Below are 27,330 nucleotides of genomic sequence, written 5' to 3' on the forward strand. Positions count from 1 at the left end.
TCTGGGCTCCCCTCGGGTCCTGCTTGGAGATTTTTCAGGACCGGCCTGATTCTGGCGACTCGCGCCGCTGTGAGCTCACATCCAGGAAAACGAAAGTGAAGAGTTGGACAGAGCAGAGCGGAGCGGAGTCCATCATCCCAGCCGGACGGCCGAGCGCTGTACTCGCACTTTCGTTGAGACGACGCGCACTTCGAGCAGCGGTGAGTAACCGGCCGGGACGCGGATGACCAGGGCTCCATCGACTATGAGGGGTCAATCAGACCATATGTCATATACTTTTAAACATAATCCGTCGTTTTACATGCGAAATCTATTGGGTTATGAACATTTACGGTTTTCACGCATGGTTTGCGCGGATGTACAATACTATATTGGTCCGTGTCCGTATATTATCGTTTTATGCGTTAACTGTATCTGTTTTTATGGCCTCTTCGGCCCCTTATAATCGATCAGTGTAACCTGAAGCCCGATGTGGCTGCTCGGGGGGACTCTCCGGTGTCACTAGTGCGGCCCACCCGGGGCTCCTGTGGTCTTTGCCGCGCCGATTCTTGAGAATCTCATTTTTTTTTGGTCACATCCCATTACTTACAGCACGGGCTGTAGCGGTGTGTGCGGTGGGGGTCCCGGTGTTGCTCGAGGGTCTCTGATTACCGTATGGAGCCCTGAGACGCGGTCGAGTAGGTCTGCGTGAAGTTCACAGGAAAGTCGAGAACAGCAGCGGGGGTGTCGGTCCGGTCCAACAGGTGACATTACAGAGCGACCTGAAAGACGACCGAGAAGGAAAATGTCATCAAAGGTCTCGTAAGAAGCCCAAAGGCGGCCTGACAGGTCACGGCAGCTCTATCTTCACAAGATCGTGAAGGCTCTTGACAGGCCAATGGCCCACCTTGGATTTCAAGCCCACACCGGTTGATTTTTAAACATCCGTTATGTTTTACAGCAAACCCCATACGGGTGGTTATGTGTGATTTTATTTCAGTCGCGCCTTTCATAACCCGAGGGCGCGGTCCAAAGCAGAGCAAAACAGTTCAAATATTTAAAATAAGATAACAAAACAGATTAGACACGCGATTTAGAAAACAAATCCGTTTAAAGTCTGCCTTTACAAAGTGGCGGCGACTCTCTGGGCGTTTAAAGAAGAGCACTGGACGCGATGGAGTCGAGGCACACGCACTATTGGATTTCTAAGTCTCTTTATGTAAATCAGCGACAATTCTGTGTCAAGCGCACTAGAAAATGTGTTTTCAAGGCATACATTTTAAAATGAAATCAAAACATTAACCTGAATACGCTTCTTAATAGTACTGTAAGCAGGAGTTCATGTCTGAAAGTTTTAATAAAGTTTATTGATTATTTAAGGGAGGAGTAATTGGTGGGCAGCACGGTGGCGCAGTGGTAGCGCTGCTGCCTCACAGTTAGGAGACCCATCTGGGTTCACTTCCCCTGGTCCTCCCTGTGTGGAGTTTGCAGGTTCTCTCCGTGTCTGTGTGGGTTTCCTCCCACAGTCCAAAGACATGCAGGTGAGGTGCATTGGTGGTCCTAAATTGTCCCTAGTGTGTGCCCTGCGGTGGGCCCGGGGTTTGTTTCCTGCCTTGTGTTGGCTGGGATTGGCTCCAGCAGACCCCCGTGACCCTGTAGTTAGGATATAGCGGGTTGGATAATGGATGGATGGAGTAATTGGTAAAGGAAAAACAATAAAAAAAGAAATAAAAGAAGCTCAGTGCTGTTACTCCGCCATTGTGTTGTGTACAATTGGCAAGTAGTCCACAAACTGGGGTGACCATCGAGGACTCTGTCTGCTATGCTACTGGGGTCACTCGCAAGCCAAGAAGAACTGACGGTGAGTTCTGACAAGGAGAACAGCGGGCTCTCCAAGCGCTCTTACAAACCCGAGCTGAAGCCTCCATCATGGTGCACCTGAGTGAGTTCTCTCCGGGCGTTTAGTGGACTTGTGAGGCGACTCAGTCAGTCAGGTGACGTGAACCGGAATTTCAGGCTTTATAATTAGTGCAGCGCAAAATGTGGCTGAAAAGTGAATGTGTCCTTTTAACAACGGCTGTCTTGTGCGGATTACGACATTACCGGCAAACTGGTCTAGCGATTCATACGCCGTCAGGACGAGTGAACCTGCTGTGTCTCTTCCATTGACTGCACTTTTGGGAGCGATTTGCTCTTTTCGACCGCCATCTGCTCCTTTGTATGAGGAGGACCAGGAGGAGCGCCCACCGCCAGAGCCTACACAATGACCTCCAGCTGGTGAGTGGTGTGCACTCCATGAGGGTGGCACAATGTCCTCACAGCTCATCACTGTGCATCTCGACTGGCATTCACCAGAGAACAACACAACTGGCAGCTCCGCCACTGGCGCCCCATTCTCTTCACAGATGACAGCAGGGTCACACTGAGCACATGTGACACATGAGAAAGAGCCTGGAGATGCTAAGGTGAACGTTATGCAGCCTACAACGTCCTCCAGCATGACCAGTTTGGTGGTGGGTCAGTGATGGTCTGGGGAGGCATATCCTTGAACAGACACCCAGACCTCCTTATGCTATGCAATGCCACCTTGATGGTAGCCTTAGAGCCATTGTTGGACCTTACGCTGGTGCAGTGGGTCCCTCCTGGTACAGGACGATACCCGGCCTCAGAGTGTGCGGCAGTTCCTGGATGACGGAGGCATTGATGCCATTGACTGAGTGGCACATTTCCTGAATCCAACCGAGAACCTCTGGAACATTGTGTATTGGGGCATCTCATGCCACCAAGTTGCGCCACAGACTGTCCAGGAGCTCACTGGTGCCCTGGAGTTGCTGTGATGAAATTCACACAAGTTGGCGCAGCCTGGGATTTCAATTTTAGACTTTGATTTTCAGTGTGATGTTGTATGAGCCCTCCATGGGTTATTGATTTTTGGCTCTCGTCATTTTCTTCTCAATGAACATTTGAACAATCCGGATGAGGACAAGTCATTCAGCCAAACAAGCCTGCCAGTCCTGTCCACTTTAGTCTTCCAAAATAACATCAAGTCGAGTTTTAAAAGTCCCTGAAGTCCTCCTGTCCACCACGCTGCTTGGTCGCTTATTCCAAGTGTCTCTGTGTAGAATTCCACAGGATTACTCAGTCAAACCTTAACACTTGAATGTTTTGTTCGTTGAGCTCCAATGTGTGATTTAAGTGTTCCCTTCACTTTTTAAAGCAAAGTATCTATAATTTTCATTTCTGGTTAATAGAGAATAATAATAATTAATAATAATATACAACAGGCTATCGTTAACTAAGGAAACACATAAGTTGAAAAAAGAAATGTTGCAGTGCCAGCCGGGTTGCCCCTTTTAATAACGGTGTGGACAGGAAGAACAAACAGGCCCACGGGGAGGGGGGGTTGGTTTAAAACAAGAAGAAAACGGCCAATCGGCCGGAGTGTCTCCAAAATAAGGACGGGGCAAACTCTGCAGAGCGCCATCTGGTGGTCTGATCTTCCCAGATGACAGAAAATCACAGGAAAAGTCGTCTAATGTGACTGGGCCTTAACTGACATTTCACTCCCTTTAACAGTTAATTGTGAGGTTTGAAACAAAAGCCCATCATGCTGTCCCCATAATTTCAAACTCCTGAAGTCTCCACTGCCAGGTCATCAAAGGTCGACTAATCTGGAAGGACTTTCTCCTGGTATCCGTCAATAAGGGCGCGCACAAAAAGGCGAGCTTCAAAAGGGCGACCTCAATTAATTGGATGTTTTAATATTCTTGCTTTCGCCTTTTTATACGTTCAATCATTGCCTTTATCTAATAATATTTCTGTAATAATTTTGTTGCGTTTGCCTTTATTTGCCGCGCCCAATTGAGGTCGTCTTTTTGTGCGCGCCCTTATTGAATAGAACCCTTTCTCCCAGCAGGCTGCCCCTAGTGGATCCCTGTGGAATATGCAGCCCCTTGCTAAAATCACACAACAGCTGAGCAGTAAGTAGGCATGAGGTGCCATCACAAGGCGGTTCAGGCCCCTCGAGTAAACACCAAGGGCCTCATGCATAACGCATTGCGTAGAATTCACACTAAAACATAGAGTATGGACAAAAGTCAAACTGGCGAGTCGTAGCCCACCGTCTATGGTAGCGTTTTAGGGTACAGTGAAAAGAAAAAAACAGGGACACAGTGGAAAAAAGCTTTGAAATGTCCACTTTAATCACATAGTTTATTTTATCATTAAAGTAGAACATCATAAACGTCATCTTAAAATCGTTTAATATACTAGTTTCTAAAATCCTATCGTAACTAAAGTAGCACGTTAGCACGCTTCATATTCTGTGTGTTCTTCTACGTGCTCTATGTGTGTGAATCACTGCGTGCTTCTTAAATGGGCTTTCTCTTCCTTGAATAGGACACAGAATCCATGACATTCATGATATTACAGCTCTCTGAATAATTAAAACACTGAGAAGTATATGTGATATCATTTTTATGATGATAGGAGTTAAAGCATGTTATTAAACATGGGAACACGGTGGTGCTGAGATTGCTCCTGCCTCACGCAAGATGCTTGCTGCACCGTGTGCAACCTTCAATGAAATTTATTACAGCAGTACTGTCTCTTTCAAACGTACAAACCCCTAATTCTTGTCCTTTCTTTTCTTTCTGCAAATACCCAATCGCCACACAATCGCCTCTGTAATAGACATGAAGCCATCTGTAAACCATTGAAATATCTTCGTAGTACGTGTTTAATTATTCTGTCCATCTATCCTCCCAGTCGCACAAGCCACAGCAAGAATACAGCGTGAGGCAGGAACAATCCTTGAACTAGCTAGTGCTGCGACACCATGTCCTCACATGTTTAATTATTAACAACTAGACAAAGAGCCCGTTTCGACAACGTAAGATGAAACAGGCACGAGTGGAATAGTAATAAGTATAAGCACCACAAACCTGATATAGGTGTATTGAATGAATGCGTAATTGAATCAGAATGTGTAATTAGGCCTCGAGCTGTAATCGAAATCGAACTTTCAGGCCTCTAGAGCTTTAATCGAAGTCGCCTTTCTCTTTGAATTTTAGTGGCCATAAATCTGCCGCCTGCCGCAATGTCGGTCTCGTAAGGTTTTTTGGGCAGCTGCGCATAAGGCGACTGCGCATTCAGCTTTGGACGTGAGTGAGTGAGGAGGCTGGAAAATTATGTATTAAGATATACATTATTTAAATTTAGTTTAAAACTTATCTGTATAATGTAATATGCATACTTCAATGCATTTCATCTTAAAAATGATATCAAGAGCTCCACGAAGATAGCATCTGGAAATCTAAACTGACTTAGAAGCCAGTCGTCATCATCAGTAAACACGAGGCGCTCTCTTCTGTTGAATTGAATTGAATTCCATTATTGTTATTGTATAGTACAGTGAGATTTAACATGCAAATCCTCATAAACTTGTTTTCCTATAAAATGGTTAAATAACAACAACAACAACAACAACAACAACAACAATAATAATAATAATAATAATAATAATTGTAGGATAAAAAACAGTGAAAGTATATAATATGAAAGCATAAGTGGCTCAGGTTGCAGAGACGGCCTTAGGAGTACGCGGGGCCTTGGGCGAGTGTCATATGCGGGGCAGAGAGCCATAAGTGTAGGCTATGTACCGTACCACCACGCTCACGGGCTTGTCCGCCTCTAATGCTGTACGCCTTATTATTGTTAAAAAACATGGTGCTTTATGTAGGTACCATTGGCCGTTTGATTACATTACGTATTGTAATTGTCCTTATATTGGTTTAGTGGCCTTTAACCAACTTAATTAATGATTCAGAAACTTTTTGCACGCAAAATTAACAAACTAGATAACAGTCGTTTCTGCCGAACCCGCTGGAGTCGGCAAATTTATTTAATTACGGAGAACCAGAACACTTGTAATAAAGCGAACACTTACCAAACAGCTGCTTTGACAGTCACAGACGGAAGTCCACTTTTCTGGCTTTTCGCTGAGCAAAATCGTTGATAAGATCCTCGTAGTCCAATGTTGAGGCAAGTTCCTTTTCGATTGACAAAATAGCTAAACTGCACAGTCTGTTTTGCAACATTGTTGATCGTAGATAATTTTTGATAATTTTCAAGTTTGAAAAGCTTCTTTCCGCACTCGCAACGGTCACAGGAATTAGAAGAAATCCATCACGTACCGTATTTCAGTCTATAACGGATTTGAATGTCTTGCAGAGGCCCCGCATATTTGTATGATGAGCTGACGGTGACAAAAGAATCTCCTATCGCGGGGCCCCCCTCAGGCGCGGGGCCGGGGGTGATTGCCCTAGTCGCCACCCCCAAAGGCCGCCTCTGCAGGCTGTGTAATATTATAACTGTATGGCAAGTTTACAGTGAGGTGGTTGTACTTACAGTGCATCCGGAAAGTATTCACAGTGCATCACTTTTTCCACATTTTGTTATGTTACAGTGTGAAGTCAAAGGCATTGTCTGTAGACCTCCGAGACAGGATTGTCTCAAGGCACAAATCTGGGGAAGGTTACAGAACAATTTCTGCTGCTTTGAAGGTCCCAATGAGCACAGTGGCCTCCATCATCCGTAACTGGAAGAAGTTCGAAACCACCAGGACTCTTCATAGAGCTGGCTGGCCATTTAAACTGAGCGATCGGGGGAGAAGGGCCTTAATCAGGGAGGTGACCAAGAACCTGATGGTCACTCTGTCAGAGCTCCAGAGGTCCTCTGTGGAGAGAGGAGAACCTTCCAGAAGGACAACCATCTCTGCAGCAATCCACCAATCAGGCCTGTATGGTAGAGTGGCCAGACGGAAGCCACTCCTTAGTAAAAGGCACATGGCAGCCCGCCTGGAGTTTGCCAAAAGGCACCTGAAGGACTCTCAGACCATGAGAAAGAAAATTCTCTGGTCTGATGAGACAAAGATTGAACTCTTTGGTGTGAATGACAGGCGTCACGTTGGAGGAAACCTGGCACCATCCCTACATGGTGGTGGCAGCAACATGCTGTGGGGAACTGGGAGACTAGTCAGGATAAAGGGAAAGATGACTGCAGCAATGTGCAGAGACATCCTGGATGAAAACCTGCTCCAAAGCGCTCTTGACCTCAGACTGGGGCGACGGTTCATCTTTCAGCAGGACAACGACCCTAAGCACACAGCCAAGATATCAAAGGAGTGGCTTCAGGACAACTCTGTGAATGTCCTTGAGTGGCCCAGCCAGAGCCCAGACTTGAATCTGATTGAACATCTCTGGAGAGATCTTAAAATGGCTGTGCACCGGCGCTTCCCATCCAACCTGATGGAGCTTGAGAGGTGCTGCAAAGAGGAATGGGCAAAACTGGCCAAGGATAGGTGTGCCAAGCTTGTGGCATCATATTCAAAAAGACTTGAGGCTGGAATTGCTGCCAAAGGGGCATCGACAAAGTATTGAGCAAAGGCTGTGAATACTTATGGACATGGGATTTCTCAGTTTTTTTACTTTTAATAAATTTGCAAAAACCTCAAGTAAACGTTTTTCACGTTGTCATTATGGGGTGTTGTGTGTAGAATTCTGAGGAAAAAAATGAATTTAATCCATTTTGGAATAAGGCTGTAACATAACAAAATGTGGAAAAAGGGATGAAGCGCTGGGAATACTTTCCGGATGCACTGTATAACTACTAACAGTTCTACAAGGAGCAGTTGATGGACTGATGGAGTACGTTTAGAGTTCTTGGGATGAAACTGTTTCTGAACCGCGAGGTCTATACAGGAAAGGCTCTGAAGCTTTTGTCATATGACAGCAGTTCAAATAGACAGTATGGCTGAGGCAGCGTGTGCTTGATGTTGTATCCCGATATTTTTCTCCGCTCTTGACACAATCTGCCGTAGAGCTTTCTGATTAGTTGCTGTGAGTCCACAATCAGCTTCAGTGGGTTAAAATACAGCGAGTGGTGCAGTGAGAGTAACAATACTAAAACAGCAATGGTATTTGGAATAGCTTGTCCATTCCTTGGCCCAGTATATAATTACAGGTTGATTACAATCATATACCTTAAACTAATAAACAATATGTGGTTAATTTCAGTGTATTTATAAGCCGCGTCAGGGATGTGCATCTAAAAAATAAAGGGAAACCACACAGGACCAATAACACTGCTTTGACGCTGGTTACCACCAGTTTGCAAAACCGAGAGGAGAACTTGCACACACAATTTGGAGGGGGGGGGGGGGGGGGGGGGGGGGGTTGTGGTCCTGGCATGAGAATGTATGTGGCTTTACACCAAGTGTATGTGAGTGTGGAAACAGGCGTAAGCGACATTTTTGTGTGTACACACCATTTATACTGTACATGAGACCCCAGGTGACTCTTTCATATCTTCTTTATTTTCTTTTACAGCTCACAATGTTATCAAAGCTCAATCCCCTCAACATGGCTAAAGCCGCATGTAAGTACGTCCTGAACGCGTGGGGAGCTTCACGCCGACGGCCCTCCTTTCACTTTTTGCTCTCTCTCTGCCTTTTCTTCTGGTGGCTCCAGCTTTTGGACTTTTGTGATGAGAGACTTTGTGTCACCCGCCAGGTTTGAGTCTGTCCTCCAGCTTTGTTTGTCACTTAGAGGGTCATCCTTGCACAGATAATAACCTTTGGCCTTTGAACTTACAGATCAATATTGGAAAGGAGACACTGGCCAGGCTGACCAGGGGACAGGTAGGCAAGTCGCCTTCGTTTGGTGTAATTCCCATGGGCTGAGGGTGTCAGGGGGTCAGGGGTCCATCCCAGCCTTTGTCAGATTATCCTGCTTTATAGTGACGAGTGACGAGTTTCACAAAACTGTCACTGAAAGGGATTTTGCAGGAGATTTTGAAATTCCAAAACGCATTCAAATGTTTCTTTGGGGTCTTAACGGTTTATCCTCAAAGGCTTGTGCAGGCTGCCATGTTCAACTGCGTCCTCTTCTGCAGTCGTATGAAGCAGGTCATCTGTCCCATAACGGTCCAATCAATTCTATGTACTGTGGGGTTCCCCCAAAAAATTCCTGGAATTGTTTAAACAAAACCCTTTCTTGTACAACGTATAAGCAATTCTGTCACCGTTGTGGAATATGGAGGGGCGTACAGCCCCCCAGACCCAGACACAGACAGGCACAGAGGCACAAGTCCAGGACAACACACGTTTATTTCTGGGGGCAGCACTTTTCCCCACCTCAGTTTAGTACATAAAGCACACAATACTCCCTTCTGTTGCACACAAGAGCCACAAAGTGCAGCAGGTGGAGGACAGGAGGACAACAGCAACTCCAGGTGGCACCTCTGAAGTCAGCCGGGCCTCTCTGTGCCTCGGCAGATGGTTGTCGTCTTCCATTTCCCGCCTGCACTCCTCCACAGTCGACCTTCGTCTTCCTCCTCTCAACTCTGGCTCCTCGAGTGGCATGAGGCGGCTCCTTGTATGGTAGCCCTGGAAGTGTCCCAGGTGGCACATTAATCAGTCCTGGATTCGCCCCAGGGGTGGGGGATGCCCAAAGTAGGGCTCTGCAGCTCCCCCTGGCGGCCCCCATGGTATCCATCAGGGCTGTGCCAAACTCCAAGTCCCAGCATGCCCTGCATGGTGCCACAGCCGCCCAGGAGAGCTGCCCTCTAGCATCCTGAGGGAGGTAGTGCCCCACATATGCTCTCTCACCCGGCCCTTCTGTTATTGGGGTGTCCTGGCCAGATAAGGGCCCTGGCGGTCTGCCACACTATCAAAATCCCACCTTTAGATGCCATTTGCTTGTCCCAGTGCTTCTTCCATTCCTCCTCACATTTCCAAGTTTTGTTACTGAGTCCAGAGTCTGCTGCAATTTTCTTTTTTGGATTTCTTCCCTTCAGTCTCAATTTTAATTTCAAGATCAATAAGAAGTCACATTAGGCGAGATCTGCTGAATTCGAGGGGTGCAAAGCAACAGCCTCATTGTTTTGGTTAAAAACTCTCTGACCGACCATTCAGCGTGCGCCATCAGGGTGTGAAATGTTGTTTTGCATGCGCCGCCCCACCTGACATTTTTATTTCTGATGTTTTCCCGCAGACACCTCAGTCAATTTGTGTCATGTTGCTAATTAGCAGTCTGTTTATGGGACACAAACTCTTTATTTAGAAGTCCATTGACGTCGAAAAATGCAATCACCGCTGTCTTGATATTCGATCTGACCTGACGTGCTCTTTTATCAGCTTGGAGAAGAAAAATCACAGAAGTCGCACACAGGATTGTAAAATAAATGTCAGCAGTGCGCGCTCGATCAGGTCAGCACTGCGCCGCTCGGCGGACGGATTAACAAGACCGTAGGCTTCTGATGCCAAGCGGCGTATTCCGTAATGACTCCCTGCTCTCGTGCTATTGGACGATTCTGGGAATTTGTAGGTCCACCTCATAAGCCTGTCTTTCACTTTACCACGAAGCAGTGCAGAAGGTTTTTTAAAAATGTCACATGCTGCTTATTGTCCTGTCACAGTCAGGGTTCCTGTTTGATGTCTCCTTTGTTCATTTTGTGTTTCTTTGTCATGTTTTTCAGGTAACAAAGCCTCTGCACCACTCCTGGAGCAGCCTTGGAGGCTGATTGACTGGAGTCAAGAGTAAGGCATTCGTTATTTCCTTCCTTTCAGTGTCCCGTAATGAACGAGCGGCTGTTCTCTGTCTCTCTGTGCTCACCTGGCACTCGCCCGCCATGTCCAGCCTTGTTGCTCATTTCCAGGCCCCTGTACTCAAACTCTGAGTCCATTTACTTGCAGGCCTGCCACCCCAAATGCACACAAGAGCCACAAAGTGCAGCAGGTGGAGGACAGAAGGACAACAGCAACTCCAGGTGGCACCTCTGAAGTCAGCCGGGCCTCTCTGTGCCTCGGCAGATGGTTGGCTTCTTGTGTCTCCTCTGAGGCTTGAGGGCTCATTTATAAAACCTTTCATGGGTTCAAGTGTGAAATTATGTGTACACCAAAAATCTGAATTATGAAACCTGGCATAGGCACCGTCTGCACAATTCACCATTTCAATCAGAATCATCTTGTTTATCTGTATAGGTGAACGTGCCCTGAACGTTTTGCCACCCAGAAATGGCCGTATATGGACTATGCTAATGAATCTCACATGATTGTGGAACGTAATTAAGGAATTGGAGAACCAAAGAAAATCTGGGGGGCCCACCAGGCCATCACGTTCACTGCAGGTGTCCAAAAAGCAACAAAAGTGGGCACATGGTGGCACAACAGAAAACAAGTGTAACAACTGCCACCTTAGCTTCAACGGCTTCTCAAAATATTCATCTCTGTTGATGGGGTCTACGTCTGGGAGCTCATTCACATGGGATGTAGTTCCGCAAACATGTTCCGGTAGCCTGTTGGATTCATACTGTCCCAACCAGAAGAGGTGGGGCGTGACTGTGGACTGAGCTGAGGAGGAGAACTGAAATGATCTGGTTAGTGTTGGCGCCCCCTCTTGTCCTGGTGGTTATTCGTATACCTTATCAGAGCCTGGAAGGTGATCCACAGACACCCATGAATGACAATATACAATCACGATGCCGCAGGTCCCCTTTGGCTGGTATTGCAGCACCCATCCCATTTGGCGCATCGAGACATTGGCACCTGCCTATGAGGAGTCCTATGCTGTGCTGTACACTTGAGTGCACCAAGAAAACGTGAGGCATTATAGCGCCTGTCCTCTTCATTCTGGGGGTACCCACTATCACCTGGCACATGTAGTCACATGATTGCTTTTCCAATGAACAGCACAGGCCAAATGAACCACTGAGATATCAGAGAGTTGTCTCACCAACAAGCCAGTCACGTCTGCCAAAGCTGCTTTGCCTCAAAATTAACGAATGACGGGTTGATGCAGACCACCAGGCCATGACGTTAGTCTGCCTCATTTTGGCTTCACAGATACATTAATGGGAATTCACTGCTTACGATTAACAAAAGCAGCCTCATTATCACAGGGTCCCCTTATTGCAAAACGAGTGCAGTAAAGTGATCTGATTACGTGAGGAGAGCCGGACACGACGGCAAATTGACTTTTTATGTTGCAAAACCTTTTTCTGTTTAATGTGTGTACACCCACACCATATGACCATACAGAATCTGAATGTAGCGCCTCGCTGGTCAGTCAGTGGCTTCAAGCACAGCTGGCATGATGGGGTGACTCCTGGCTGAGATATTCCTGACCTGTTAGCCAGTGACATGAGACATAAACCGATGGAAAACCAAAACGTTCCCAGCATTAACAGGGCACCCTGACATCATATGTCATGACTTTTGGGGTTTCATATTTTTGTCACGTCAACACATATGAAGTGAAGTGAAGTCAAGTCAAGTCATGATGTAGTTTCTCCAACCGAGTCACCATCTCCTGGTGGCCCTTGAATTTATACTGTCCGAAATGGAAGAGGCGTGGCTTATTTGAGTGGGGCGTGACTAGGGACTGAGCTGAGGAGGAGAACTGCACCATCCATGCATCATATTGCAGCATACAGCATCACAGGACCACCACGGTGCAACATACACATAAGCACAGGACAAGTGCAAGACGGGTAAAAAGCACTTCATTAGAGTCTAAATCGAGAAAAAATAAAACATAATCGTGTATTCTGGTGTATCCAGGGCTCCTCTTGTGATGGAGGAGGCTTTCCTGATGAGTTTGTTCAAGTAGGACGTTCCCAACAGCCTGCTGCACACATCAGAAGACCTCTGAGTCTCCTTAGCCAGTCCAGTCTGCTGGTGCCCTTCTTTTCCAGCACTTCTGTGTTGTCACACCAGTCCAGTCCACTGGTCCTTGTAGCTCTGCACCACCTCCACACCCTCTCCCTGAATGGTGACTGGTCTCACAGGACTGGTCCACCAGCAGCACTTCTGTCTTGCTGATGTTGAGTTGCAGGTTGTTCTTTCTGCACCACAAGACAAAGTCCTCCACAACCTCCCAGTACTCCGACTGGTCTCCATTATAAATGTAGCCTATGATAGAGGAGTCATATGATGATTTCTGGAGGTGGCAGGCACTGGTGTTGTACTGGAAGTCTACCGTGTGGTGGGTGAACAGGAAGTGAGACAGGACAGTTCAGCGAGGGCAGTGCTCCAGTGTGACACACCGCCATGTTTAACACACACAGTCAGCCCCTCAGCCTCACAAACCGCTGTTTGTTGGTCAGGTAGTCCATGATCCAGGGGATTGTGGGGGCGTCAAGATGCAAAGCCTTGAACATTTTCCCTATTTGATGAGACAGAATGGTGATAAAAGTACTGGGAGTGTCAAAGAACGTGAGTCTGACTGTGGTGCTGGCCTTGTCCAAGTGAGAGTAGACTCTGTGGAGCATGGAGATCAGGGCGTCCTTCACTCCTATATGTGTCTGATAGAATCCAGATGTTCTGAACCAGGGGTGAGGGGCTGTCTTAGGGGAGGTCCCAAGGGTCTTTTCTTCTGTGTGCACAATCCATTGTAGGACATTACAGTCAGAACGCCCTCAGTGGTGCCCCTGTAGAATATGACGAGAATGGAGGGACAAAGTGGAGATGCTGCTGCACCTTCATGGTTATGGAGGTGATGGCCATCGAGCAAGTAATGTCAGCTGGCAGGTGCATCCGAATAACAACTTGGTGACGTGAATTAGCTTGTGAGGTTCTAAACTTTATATTTAAGAAGAAGAACACAGAAACTGAAGGAGGCCCACATAGAGAGTCATGTGACTTCCTTGTCTGTGTGTTTGCAATGAGCAGTTTGGTAAACAGGAACGAGTGAAAGCTACAAACAGGCCATCAGGATGAAGGATCAGTCGCTCCCCAAGACCTAAGAGGAGATTTCTGTGTCATCACCCAGGGCTTCGAGAAGCACAACGGACTCCAACTGTGTGAACGTATCGAGGCGCAAGAACAGAAGAGTTGCTGCCTGTCCCTAAATTCAGGGTCATAGCTGCCAGTCCTGCTCTTCTTTATGGAGGTCATTATCTGCGTGACGACCCACAAGTAGCAGAACACACACAGAAGTACACAATGGAAAAGCATTTCGTAGCTTTAATTCCCTTATCCCATTTCTTCTTCACCATCAGATTTCTCCTCCATTTGTGTTTGGGGTTCACCAAGTTGCTGACCACAAAGTCACTCCTCTTTTCAGATCACTAAATCAGCTTCCTGTAGCAGGACATATTAAGTTCAAATCCTCGATGCTTGAGTACAGAGTATCAGGTGGGTCAGCACCCACGTATTTGGGGACCCTCGTGAGGTAAACTCTGCTCTTTCTTGACCACTTGCTTCTTCTACTAGTGAATGGCGTCCGGTGATGTCTCCTCTGCATGGCATCAAATTTCAGTCCAGATGCTCCATGTGTTGCACCTAACTGGTACAAAGAGCCACCCACCACCCTCGAAGTGTTTAAGAAGCCTTTGAAGACCCTCTTGTTTGGTAAACTTCTGTCTAGTTGATGAAGGACGTGTAACGAGCATGTGTTCTGTTCTGAGCTCTTCACTTGTGTTGCTCACTTTTGTCACCTTATCCTGTCACATTTGTTCCCAACACTGAAGTTTATTTGATTATGTGAACCTCTTTTTGGAAGATGCTTTGGATAAAAGTGTCAACTAAGGAAACAAATGTGAATATCAATGTAAAAATATGAACTGTGTGGCGGAGCAATTGGTCATCGGTGACCCACCTACTTACAGTAATAAGTGGAGAGTCAGCTGGGAAATCACAAGTTAAAGTCGAAACCAGGCTTGGGGGGGTGGGGGGCTGCCTTGAGTTGTGGTTTGCTAACATCCACCTTGAGATGAAAATCCTTCAATTAGAGGAAATGCTGAGAGATGTTAGAGTCCTTGGTACCAGACGTCTGCTACTGTAAATGCCCAGAGTCTGGAGTGCACTTTAGTGATGTTCTGATTTGAATTTCATCACACGGTTTTCATTGCTTCTTTGTTTGTTTTTTTTGTACATTTTGGTACATTTAATTATTTTTGAAGTTGCTTTGTAGGTTTTTTTGTAGAAGATGTTAAAATATTACACTCTCTTTCCGTGACGCCATTTTGGACTCTGTTTGTGTACTGTTGTCAGTCACGTTGCTACGCGGGACAAGTGGAGGGGTGCGACCTGTGATGTCACTGATTAGAGGGTATAAAGGTCAACTTAAAGACGTCTTGGTTATCCGAGTTCTGGGTAGAAGCGCATTTTATTTAGCAGTTTTCTGGTTTTGACTGTTTCTTCGACTTTGATTGCTGGTAGTTTGATTAGGCCTGACAACAGACAAGTTCAGACTTCCTCAATTTGGACGTCCTCTCCTGATTCTTACCCACTAAATATCCACCTCAGTTCTTTCTGTGGCAGACCAAGTACTGTAATGCCTCATGGTTGATATTCTGTATTTCTATAAAGCGGTAACACTAAACAGGTGCAAGGGGTGTCCATGGTCTTTGTGTCCTACGTGTCCGTTAACCTGAGCCCATGTCTTCTTATCTGACCACTTCTGTGTGTGTCTGGCTGCCCCGACTCTTACTCAGCACATTTTTTCACTCAACAGAAACAGGGAACATCTAAAGGAGAACATCCGAGCCTACCAGCCCCTGAGAGAAGACGTCCCAAAGCCCAGGATTCTGCTCATTGGTCAGATCAGCGCCGGCAAGTCCACCTTCTTCAACTCCATCAACGCCGTGTTCAGAGGCTACCCGATCCACCAGGCTGAGAGTGGATATGAAGGCTACAGCTTGAGCAAAAAGGTAAGAACATGGCAGAAAATCCTCACTTACAAGACTTTCTTACCATTCAGAACATCAGAAGAGAGGAGGACATTGAGTCGTTGGCTCGCTAATGACTGCGTTTTCTCCTTGGCTCGTCCTGATACTTTATAAAAGTTGTCCAGCTCTCCACTTCACTTCAATGATTTCATGGCTGTTTCCCATTTCCCACAATACTTTGTGTAAAGAAGTGCTACTGATATGCACTTCCACCATCCATTTTGTAGAAGCCTTTGTATATTTTGAAGACCTCGATTAGATCCCCCCACGGCCCTCCGTGCTCGAGGCTGAAGAGCAGTAATTCCTCAGGTTGTCACAGGAGTCCCAGGTGGTTGCTTTTCCTTTTACATGTCCCGGTGCTGCCCTGTGAGTTTTGTAGTCTGGTGACCAAAGCTGCCCACAGGCCTGCCAACAGGGTCTCACTAGTGCCACCTATAATTGGAGAATAATGCTGCTTGACTTGTATTCTACAATTTTACAAAGCAAGTCTTTCAGTTTGCGTTCCTTTTTAATTACTCCTGCACAGTGACATGATGAGGAGAGTGTTTTATCAACATAGAGCCCCAGATCTTTATTAGAGGTCACATCTTGTAGGCCTAGCATCGGCTATCTTGTATTAACATTCACCTTCTTTTTACCTGCTGTATGTGTAAAACCTTACAGTTTTCTACACTGATCTCCATTAATGAAGATTTTTCTAATAGAGGGTAGAGAGGCCCCCACAATCTTTTCTGCTGTGTGCACCATCTGCTGCAGGACCTTACATTCCCAAACCAGACAGTGATGGAGTTGGTCAGAACGCTCTCAGTGATGCCCCTGTTACAATGTGGTGAGAATGGAGGGACTATAGGTGTGACTTGTTCAGGCAGAGGTGGAGATGCTGGTGCGCCTTCTTGGCTATGGAGGTGGTCTTCATTGACCAGGTAGGGTCAGCTGCCAGGTGAACACCAGGGAATTTGTTGCTCTCGACCAAATCCACCACAGGGCCCTTGATGTGCAGTTGTGTGTGGACAGCATGGGCCTTCCTGAAGTCAACTATCATGTCTTGTCCGCAAGACCACATTAAGACACAGATTGTTGTACTTGCACTGGCCTGCCAATTGTCGTATCTCTATTTTGTAAGTTGAATCATCCCCATTGCCAACAAGACAGACCACCATTTTGTCAACTGCAAACTTAATGACGTGGTGTTGGAATTATATGCAACCATATGGTCAGGAGTGAGCAGAGTGAATATATTGGTGGGCTGAGTGCACACCCACACAAGTACTCAGTGTGTGTTTCCGGGGTGGACTGTCTGGGGTCTCTTTGTTGCAGCCTAGCAGACTCAACTTCCCTATGAGCTGAAGACAATGAAAGCATCCCAGCTTAAGTGTTTCTTTGCTCCAGATGTGTCAGGGCCAGATGAAGCGTAGATGATATGACATCTTTAGTGGATCGCTTCAGGTGAGGCAAACCAGTGAGGCTCATGTGATTCGGAAGTCAAGTGGCTCAAGACTAGCCCCTCAAAGCACTTCATGATGACTGGTGTGATAGTCATTGAGGCAAAAGACAGAGGACTTCTGGTTTGGAAGCTCTTGGGCACGACTGATATCCATCAGCTTGTCCGCACATTCCATGAGCACTTGGCCAGGTTTGCTGTCTGGTCCAGCAGCTTTGCGTGGGTTTACATTCAACAAAGTTCTTCTACACATCCAAAGTGGGCAAGCACAGTAGCTGTCCCTCCTGAGGAGGGATGGATTTCCTCGCAGGTGTGTTGTTCAGGTCATGCAGAAATTATTTAGAACCTCTGGAAGAGAAGCCATCAGCACTGTAGACAGGCAGTGTGGTCTTAGAGTCTGTGATGGCTTGGATTTCATGTCACATGTGCCATGTGTCCCTGGTGTCCTGAAAGCGGCCGTTGATTTTCTTGCCATGCTCTTGCTTAGCTGCTTTGATTCCCCAAGACAGATTTGCCTTGCTGTCCTGAGGACCACCTTATCACCTGATCTAAAGCCAGCACTACAGGGTTCTTAACAGTGCATGTATCTCCAATGTCACCCATGGCTTCTGATTTGCACATGTTCTGGTGGTCTTTGAGATGGTCACATCAGCTATGCACTTGTTAACGTAGCCCATGACTGATGACGTCTGATCCTCAAAGTTTATCTGATGGCCATAGCTGGCAGCTGATTTAAACAGGGACTAACAGTCCTTCAGGGCTGAAACATCTCCCTTTGAGAGTTGGTGTGGACCGATTCAGCAACGTTCTGCATGCAGGCAGTGGCATCATGGAAGTGCGATCAGAAAAGCCGAGATGTGGGTGAAGTACGACTTTGTGGACATCGAGAGAGTTTGTGAAAAGGGGGTCCAGACTGTCCTCTCCTCAAGATAAAGAACATCACATTGTTCTGTCCTTGTGACACCGTTCATTTCTGAACATAATCTCCATAACATGAGAAGAGAGTGCCGTACAGACAGGGAGCTGAAGTGACCAAAGAGCCTCAACCGTGTGAGTCGTCGGCAGACTTTACTGCCATCTCCCAGTCGTTAGGGTCTAATCAGAGTGTAACACAGACTGGTAGGCTGCCATGGTGGCACAGTCACTCCGCACTGCTGTGTCATGAAGTGAAGCTCTACTGACTCATTGGTCATTTAGGGGAGTCAAGCAGTGGTGGCTTCTACAGTAGGAGGAGATGGATGTGGATGAGAATTCGGCTGACAGACAAATGAGAGATGAGTGTGGTGGTCTAATCAGAGAAGAACAGAACAAGAAATGAAGCAACTCATCATTGAGAACAGGAGATGTAAGGTCATGAAAATGCGAAGCAGAAGGAGTTCAGGAAACACAAGATCACGTTGAGAATGAAACACAAGGGGTGTACATGAGAATCGGAACATGAGCGGCTTAACTCCCTAAGCTGAGTGCAGCGTTGCTTAGCAACAAAAACACCACTGGCAGGGAACGGCGTGTGGCCAAACCTGACATCCCGCTGGACCTGGCGCCGCCGCTCTGTCCATAGAGGTTGGTTTCTAACAACAACATTTATTTCTAGAGCACATTTTCATACAAACAATGTAGCTCAAAGTGCTTTACATATCGAAGAAAGAGAAAAAAGACAAAATAAATAATTAGATAGATAGATAGATAGATAGATAGATAGATAGATAGATAGATAGATAGATAGATAGATAGATAGATAGATAGATAGATAGATAGATAGATAGATACTTTATTAATCCCAAGGGGAAAATTAAATATTAGGGAACACTAATTAACATAGAATTAAAGTAAGGTCCGATGGCCAGGGAGGACAGAAAAAACAAAAAAAACTCCAGACGGCTGGGAAAAAAAAAAAATCTGCAGGGGGTCCAGGCCACGAGACCACCCAACCCCCTCTAGGCATTCTACCTCAAATAAAAGACCTCACAATCAGTCCTCATTATACTTGATGATGATGGTCATGTGGACTTCTGACCTTTAATCCATCAATGTAGGGACATCACGGTGCTTTGATTAGGTGGTGGTGGCGCAGATCAGCAGCACAGAAAACCGGAAAAAGAACAGAAGAGAAAGTAGGGGTTAGTATGGATTGTGGAGCCACCATGAATAATAATGATAATTAATTGAACATGCAGAGCATCAGGATTTATCTAAGATGAAGTTATGAGAGAGAGCCATGTTAAAGTAATGTGTTTTTAGCAGTTTTTTAAAGTGTTCCACTATATTAGCCTGGTGAATTCCTATTGGCAGGCTATTCCAGATTTGAGGTGCATAACAGCAGAAGGCCACCCGCCTCACCACTTCTTTTAAGTTTTGCTCTTGGAATTCTAAGCAGACACTCATTTGAAGATCTGAGGTTACAATTTGGAGTGTAAGGTGAAAGACATTCTGAAATATAAGATGGAGCGAAATTATTTAAGGCTTTGAAAACCATAAGCAGTATTTTAAAGTCAATTCTAAATGATAGATAGATAGATAGATAGATAGATAGATAGATAGATAGATAGATAGATAGATAGATAGATAGATAGATAGATAGATAGATAGATAGATAGATAGATAGATAGATAGATAATTTATTAATCCCCAAGGGGACATTCACATACTCCAGCAGCAGCATTCACAAATGACACAGGTAACCAGTGCAGTGACGCTCAGACTGGTGTGATGTGCTCTAATTTTCTTTTCCTTGTTAGGATTCTAACAGCTCCATTCTGCACTAATTGCAATTGATTGATGTCTTTTTTGGGTGGTCCTGAGAGGAGACCGTTACAGTAATCTAGTCAACTGCAAACAAAAGCGTGAACTCATTTCTCAGCATCTTTCAGTGTTATAAGAGGTCTAACTTTTGTTATATTTCTTAAGTGAAAAAATGCTGACCTAGTAATCTGATTAATATGTGATTTAAAATTCAGGTCACAGTCAATAGTTCCCTGAATTCTTTATCTCCGTCTTGACTTTTAATCCTAATACTCCTAATTTCTAATAACCTCATTATTTCCATTTTTGCCAATCACTAAAATTTCTGTTTTCTCTTTATTTAGTTTAAGAAAACTACTACTCATCCATTTAGAAACACAAGTAAGACATTGTGTCAGTGAATCAAGAGAGTCGGGGTCATCAGGCGCTATTGATAAATACAGCTGTGTGTCATCAGCATAGCTGTGGTAGCTCACGTTGTGCCCTGAGATAATCTGACCTAACAGAAGCATGTAGAGCAGTGGACCCAGGATAGAGCCTTGTGGAACACCATATAGAATATCATGTGTCTTTGAGTTATAATTACCACAACTAACAAAGAATTTTCTACCTGCCAGGTAGGATTCAAACCAATTTAAGACACTGCCAGAGAGGCCCACCCATTGACTAAGGCGATTTCTAAGAATATTGTGATCAATGGTGTCAAATGTAGCACTCAGATCTAAGAGGATGAGAACAGATAAATGGCCTCTGTCTGCATTTACCCGCAAGTCATTTACTACTTTAACGAGTGCAGTTTCTGTGCTGTGATTTGTTCTGAAACTCGACTGAAACTTATCAAGAATAGTATGATTATTGAGGTGCTCATTTAGCTGCATAATGACTGCCTTCTCTAGAATTTTACTTAAGAAAGGCAGGTTAGATATAGGTCTAAATTTTTCAAAAGCAGAGGGGTCGAGATTATTTTTCCTAAGTAGGGGTTTAACTACAGCAGTCTTAAGACAGTCTGGGAAGACCCCCGTATCTAATGATGAGTTTACTATGCCAAGAACATTATCAATTAGCACGCCCGATACTTCTTTGAAAAAATTTGTTGGTATTGGGTCAAGAACACAGGTGGAGGGTTTCATTTGAGAAATTATATTATATAAATCAGGCAAATCTATACTGGTGAAAGAATTTAATTTGTTTATATGGAGTACTGGGGCTTAAGAGGATCAGTAATGGGGAGATGTACTATATTGTTTCTAATATCATTAATTTTTTGATTGAAAAATACAGCGATAGCCTCACAAGTTTCACTGGAAGTTTTTTGGAGGCATTCCTTTGAGTTACCTGGTTTAGCAGACGATCAGTCGTAGAGAATAAGACTCTGGGATTACTAGCATTGTTATTTATAACTAGGGGGCTCCGCCCCCTGCTCGCTTCGCTCGCCATCCCCTGGTGTTGGGAAATGACAAAGAGTGAGATGTATGAATGAGATATAGAATAGTGTGAACGTGTGGATGATGCATATAGAAAGCAAACAATAAAGTGTTTGGCACAGTGTAATGGTTTATTGGAAAATTTCTTTGTACACAACATTAGTAGTAAAGATGGTGTCTTGTCCTTGAATGAGTTTTCCTTGGCATGGAGCACTTATAACTTTAACTTTAACGTCAGATGAACGTCGAACTCATGAGAAGGCAACATAAAGTTGTCCATGTCCAAAAACGGGGTCAGAGAGGTAGATGCCAACCTTGTCCATGGTTTGTTCTTGTGATTTGTTGATGGTCATGTCAAATCCAGGTTAAATGGGGAACTGTCTGCGTTTCAGTGTAAAAGGTAATTCCAGGTCAGAACTCGTAAGGTCAATTCTAGGAATGAGAACAGTATTGTTAGCATGTGATCCTGTAAGAACTGTCACTTGAATAATATTGTGTGGCATGGTGTTGACGACTAAACGTGTGCCATTGCATAAACCCTGTTTAGTGTTAAGGTTTCTTAATAGCATGATTATTGTTCCGTTTTTAAGGCTAAGATTGTGTTGTGGTAATCCGGCTGAGTTAATAGTGTTCAAATATTGTAAGGGGAAATTAAGATGGTCATTGTCGTCAGCAGAGTCTTCAGGAAGTAATGAAATGACGTGGTTATTAATGTGATCAACATTAATATTTTTTGGACATAATATAGTTCATTGTATTAAAAGGGGTATTTGGTGTAATGAGATTGCTGTTCCAAATATCTCTGTAACTCTTTTGAAAGCAATGCCAATTGTCTGCGTGTTTTAAGGTGGAGTGAAGAATAGCCGAGCGCATGGCATGTGGAACAATAGCTAAGTACTGTGTATATTCTCCTCCTAATAAAAGTACCTTTCCTCCAAAGGGAATATTATTATTCATCAACGTTTGTAGAAGTTTATCAATGGTGTTGAGTAAGTGACTGGATGCCATTAGATGCAAAAGTAAATGAACTATTGTAGGATCTAATGCAGTTCATAAAGTTTTTACTTTCAGGTACTTCATTAGTTAGAAGCTTCTGTAGACATTCTGGATATGAATGTAAAGGAGTCAGTCTAATCTGACCTTTTTGACAACAACGTGTAAATTCATTACTTGTATTGTCAGTTGTTTTTTCAGGGAAGTTAAGTGAATGACAATGATTGCAAATGACATTCATTAATCCCAATGAATTTTCATGAATAGTGGACTCATTATTGAACGCGTTGTCAGCTAACTGGCGCAATCGTGTAGCAGGTGTCTGTCGTTGATGTCCTTGACGTGTATCTGTTGTCTGTGCCGTTTGAGAGGCGCGTCGTTGTATGTGCAGGATTTGGGACGTGCTATTCTGGAGCTGTAATCGATTTGCCTGTGCTGTGTGAGAAGCCCGTTGCAGTTTACGGCGTTCATTGTTTGTATTGAGCCTTGCCCGTTTTTGTATGTCGGTTAGTGGAGCTTTCTCTTTTTGAGGTTTTGCCTGCTTCTTTTCCGGCATTTCAGACGCGTGTTGTAGACGTCTGCGTTTATTTATTTTGTCCCTTCGCTGCTGTTTTTGTATATCTGAGACTCGAGGTGTTTCGTTTTGAACCCTTGCCTGTTTCGATGCAGCACTTTGAGACGCGCGCTGCATGCGCCTTCGTTCATTGTGTCTGTCCATCTGCGCTCGTGTCTGTAACTGTGTTAGTTGAGCTTTGCGTTTTTGGAGCCGAGACATTTTTTCTTCCGGGGTTTCAGAAGCGCATTGTAGGCGCCGACGTGTATTGTTTTTTTTTATGCGGGTTCGTGTGTTTGGTCCCGTCACTCGAGCCGTATCGTTTTGTACCCATGATCGTGAATTTATGACTTGTTTGTTCTTCAGCGTTAGAAATATGGATAAGTAATAAGGAGGATCGCACTCACTGTTAATATGGAGCCTTTTCTGTGGTTGAACGGTTAATAGTGCATGAGTGTAATGAGATCGAGCTATGCTGCATAATTTGAATGTGTTCAGATGACGTATGTTTAATACGGACGGTTCGTTCAGTAATGGGGCTTTGTGTCTCACAGTATGGGCCATTGCCTTTTGGTGGCCTGATATGTACTCCAGTAGATGCAAAAGCAAATGAACTATTGTAGGATCTAATGCAGTTCATAAAGTTTTTACTTTCAGGTACTTCGTTAGTTAGAAGCTTCTGTAGATATTCAGGATATGAATGTAAAGGAGGCAGTCTAATCTGACCCTTTTGACAACAACGTGTAAATTCATTACTTGTATTGCCAGTTGTTTCTTCAGGGAAGTTAAGTGAATGACAATGATTGCAAATGACATTCATTAATCCCAATGAATTTTCCTGAATAGTGGACTCATTATTGAACGCGTTGTCAGCTAAGTGGCGCAAGCGTTTAGCAGGTGTCTGGCGTTGATGTCCGTGACGTGTATCTTTTGCTTGTGCCGTTTTAGGCGCCGACGTGTATTTTGTTTTTTCATGCGGGTTCGTGTGTTTGGTCCCGTTATTCGAGCCGTATCGTTTTGTACCCGTGATCGTGAATTCATGAGTTGTTTGTTCTTCAGCGTGAGAAATATGGATAAGTAATAAGGAGGATCGCACTCACTGTTAATATGGAGCCTTTTCTGCGGTTGAACGGTTAATAGTGCCTCATTGTAATGAGATCCACCTATGCTGCATAGTGTGAACGTGTTGAGATGACGTATGTTTAATACGGACGGTTCCTTCAGAAATGGGGCTTTGTGTGTCATTTCTTATTTATGTTAGTGTGGTCGTGGGTCTGAATCGTCGTTTTTTGTGAACGTTTCGTGTGCTATGTCCGTAGTCTGTCCCGTTTCGTGTCCAATGGGCTTTGTGTGGCGCTCACAGCTTCTTTTTTTTGTGTGCTAGGGGCTTGTTGAATCCTCCTCTTTGTGTGTGTCCCGTTTCGTGTGCAACGGGCTTCGTGCGGTGCTGTGTGCGTTGCCGGCGTCTGACTCCTTTTTTCTGTGGTCGCGGCACCTCATTTCTTATTTTACGTTGCATTCCATCCGGTTCCCGTTGCTTGGGGGGGGGGTGGGGGGGGGGGGTTGCTTGGAGGAGGGGTAGGATTTGTGGGGCGCCTGCGCAGTACGTGTTTTGCGTCCACGGCCCATGGCCGGAAGTCCCTGCGTCCATCCGGTTTACCATTCTCGGTTAGTAATGTGGATCTTAGACACAAGACAGACTGTGTTATTGTATTCTGTTATTTTAACCTTCAATATTTCATAGTAGATAATCAGTTTCATTTTCCTTCATTTACGCTCAGCTCTCCAGCATGTTCTCTTTAAATCAGACCCTCTTTGGGTCTTCCATGGTATAACAGTACTAGAAGATTTTCTAACTATCTTTTCAGGTGCGACTATGTCAGCAGCAGCTCTCACCTTAGTACTCAAATTTTCCACCTTACTATTTTCATTATTCTCACTATTGTAGTTAGCTCTACAAATGGACAGGTTGCTTAGAATGTTTGTAAATTTTGAAGTTGCTGATGAATCAAAGAAGAGTTTTGCTCTCCGTGACGTGTCTTGTGCTCTTTCTCTTTCCAGTACAAGTCTTATCCCATTTCTGATGGACGAGGTGGCCCGGAGTTGCCTTTCATCCTGTGTGACACCATGGGCCTGGAGAGGAGCGATGGAGATGGAGGCATTCGTGTTGAAGACATTCTGAGTGTCATAGAGGGGCACGTCCATCACCAGTACACAGTAAGTCTGACTAGGCGGGTACTTTAATGGGCACAGAGGAGCCTGACTCTCTGAACGCCATCAAGAGTCTGCCTCTTGCGTTGCGATGGCAGAGGATGACGCCTCCTTCTGGAGGTTTGGGGTCTCTCCGGCCCCACTAATGAGTGTCTGTTTTTCTCTCTTCTAGTTTAACCCTTGGGTTGCCATATCAAAGACTGATCCCCACTACAGGACTAATCCAACCCTTGCAGACAAAGTGCACTGTGTGGTCTACGTGATTGACGCCTCATGTCCCCTTGAATCGAACCCCAGTGTTCTGAAAATGTTAAATGACATTCGCTCAAAGGTCAATGGGCTGGGTAAGTCATGAGAGGCCTGCCCAGGCCACGTCGATGGGGTCAGACTTGTCATGGAGAGCTAAGAGTCGGTCACCATACAAGACCACTCGCTCCACCACTCCTAATGATTTGACTTCTTAATGAAGGGCCTGTGTAGAGAACAAGTGGTTTGAAGTTGTCTTCCTTTAATGTGCAGAGATTCCCCAGCTGGTGCTGGTCACGAAGGTGGATTTGGCCTGCAATGAAGTACTGCGAGATGTGCACAACGTGTACCAGAGCAGATACATGAAGAATAAGGTGAGTGGCACTACTATGAGGTCACTTTGGGGTTTCTGCAGGCACCCATGGTCTCTTTCTCTTCACAGATGGAGCGACTTGAGCAGCAGCTCGGTGTCCCAGTGGCGCGCATCATTGCAGTGAAGAACTACTCGAGAGAGCTGGAGCTGAGTGACGCCATCGACATCCTCCTCCTGGGCGCCCTGCAACAGATGCTCAGAGCTGCCGACTCCTATTTTGATAATGTGAATCTGAATGAGCGGCTCACTGTGACACCTAAAGATATGAACTCCACGCTGTTTCCATGAATCACTTCTGTTAGGGTCTCATATTCTGTTTATTTCCATCACAGAAAAGTGAGTTGGCCCTAGCATTTAGATTATGAATGTAAGAGTAGAGCCCAAGTGGCATTCTTTGGTCATTATAGGACATCCCTGGGTGTCAAATGCAGACCCTGTAGTCGTTCAATTACTGAGCATTAGAATTGATTATCAGTTGGGTCAATAACAATAATAATAATTGGCCATGTTTAGGAACTCCTGCTTGTCCTTTCTGTTCTGTTAGTAAAACTCTCACTTTAAAGGGTTAAGAGCCTTGGGGTCATCTGGTGCAATAAATAAATAAATGTACGGTAGAAATGATTAGAAATAATATCTCTTAACAGTAATCTGTAAAGTGAAATTAATAAAGAGCCTGGAAAAGATCAGTGAGGTCCACTACATGCCATGTTTGACGCACAGGTGCCAAGGCTAAAGCAGTCTGAAGGGCCACCAGGAAGGCCAATCAAGTGTCAGTTTGTGGTGAGGATCTGTGGTACCCAAACCAGTGCTTGTGTCTGAGAGGACGACACTCAGCTGGCATTGTCAACAGCTGAAGCAGAAGAGTGAACTGGGGGGCAACGGAGGGCAGATAACTGGCTAAAGCTGGCAGAATCTGGCATAAGGCAGAACAACAATAACAACAACAAAATTATATCTAGAGTACGTTATCATACAAATGGTGAAGTTCAAAGTGCTCTACAAAATGAAGACAAGTTAATAAAAATAAAAATAAGATTAGGCAATACTAAATAACAAAGAATAAAGGAAGGTCTGATGGCCAGGAGGAGAGAAAAAACAAAAAAAAATCTGCAGGGGTTCCAAGGCCATGAGACCACCCAGACCACCCAGCCCACCCAACATCAATGATCTCAATCAGTCCTCATGGCTGTCAGGCTTCATGTGGAAGAACTTGATGATGATGGTCATGTGGACCTCTGGCCTTCAGTCCATCAATGAAGGAACAGCACGGCGCTTTGATGGGGTGGTGGTGGTGCAGGTCACCAGCACAGAAAACTGGAAAAAGAGCCGAAGGAAAGTTGGGGTTAGTATGGACTGCGGAGATTGATAAAAATGATAATTCAATGCATATACAGAATATCAGAATTACAATAAAATGAAGCTCTGAGAAAGCCATGTTACAATGATGAGTTTGTAGCAGTTTTTTAAAGTGCTCCACCATATTAGCCTGGCGAGTAAACTCGTACTCCAGATCTGAGATGCATAACAGCAGAAGGCCACCTGCCTCACCACTTCTTTTAAGTTTAGCTCTTGGAATTCTAAGCAGACCCTCATTTGAAGATCTAAGGTTAAGATTTGGAGTGTAAGGTGACAGACATTC

General features: G+C 45.0%; 1 protein-coding gene across 1 annotated transcript; it reads left to right on the top strand.

Moving 5' to 3' along the window:
• On the top strand, positions 1-26,374 carry LOC114658696 (interferon-induced protein 44-like). The gene is made up of 9 exons (XM_028810730.2): positions 1-200; positions 8,367-8,415; positions 8,633-8,677; positions 10,516-10,576; positions 15,495-15,690; positions 24,923-25,078; positions 25,245-25,416; positions 25,592-25,692; positions 25,761-26,374. Exons 2-9 carry the CDS (start codon positions 8,373-8,375, stop codon positions 25,977-25,979), a joined length of 993 nt encoding a protein of 330 aa, XP_028666563.2. The 5' UTR covers positions 1-200; positions 8,367-8,372; the 3' UTR covers positions 25,980-26,374.
• Positions 26,375-27,330: the final 956 nt, after the last annotated feature.

This window comes from Erpetoichthys calabaricus, chromosome 10, assembly GCF_900747795.2.
Source record: "Erpetoichthys calabaricus chromosome 10, fErpCal1.3, whole genome shotgun sequence".
NCBI lineage: Eukaryota > Metazoa > Chordata > Cladistia > Polypteriformes > Polypteridae > Erpetoichthys > Erpetoichthys calabaricus.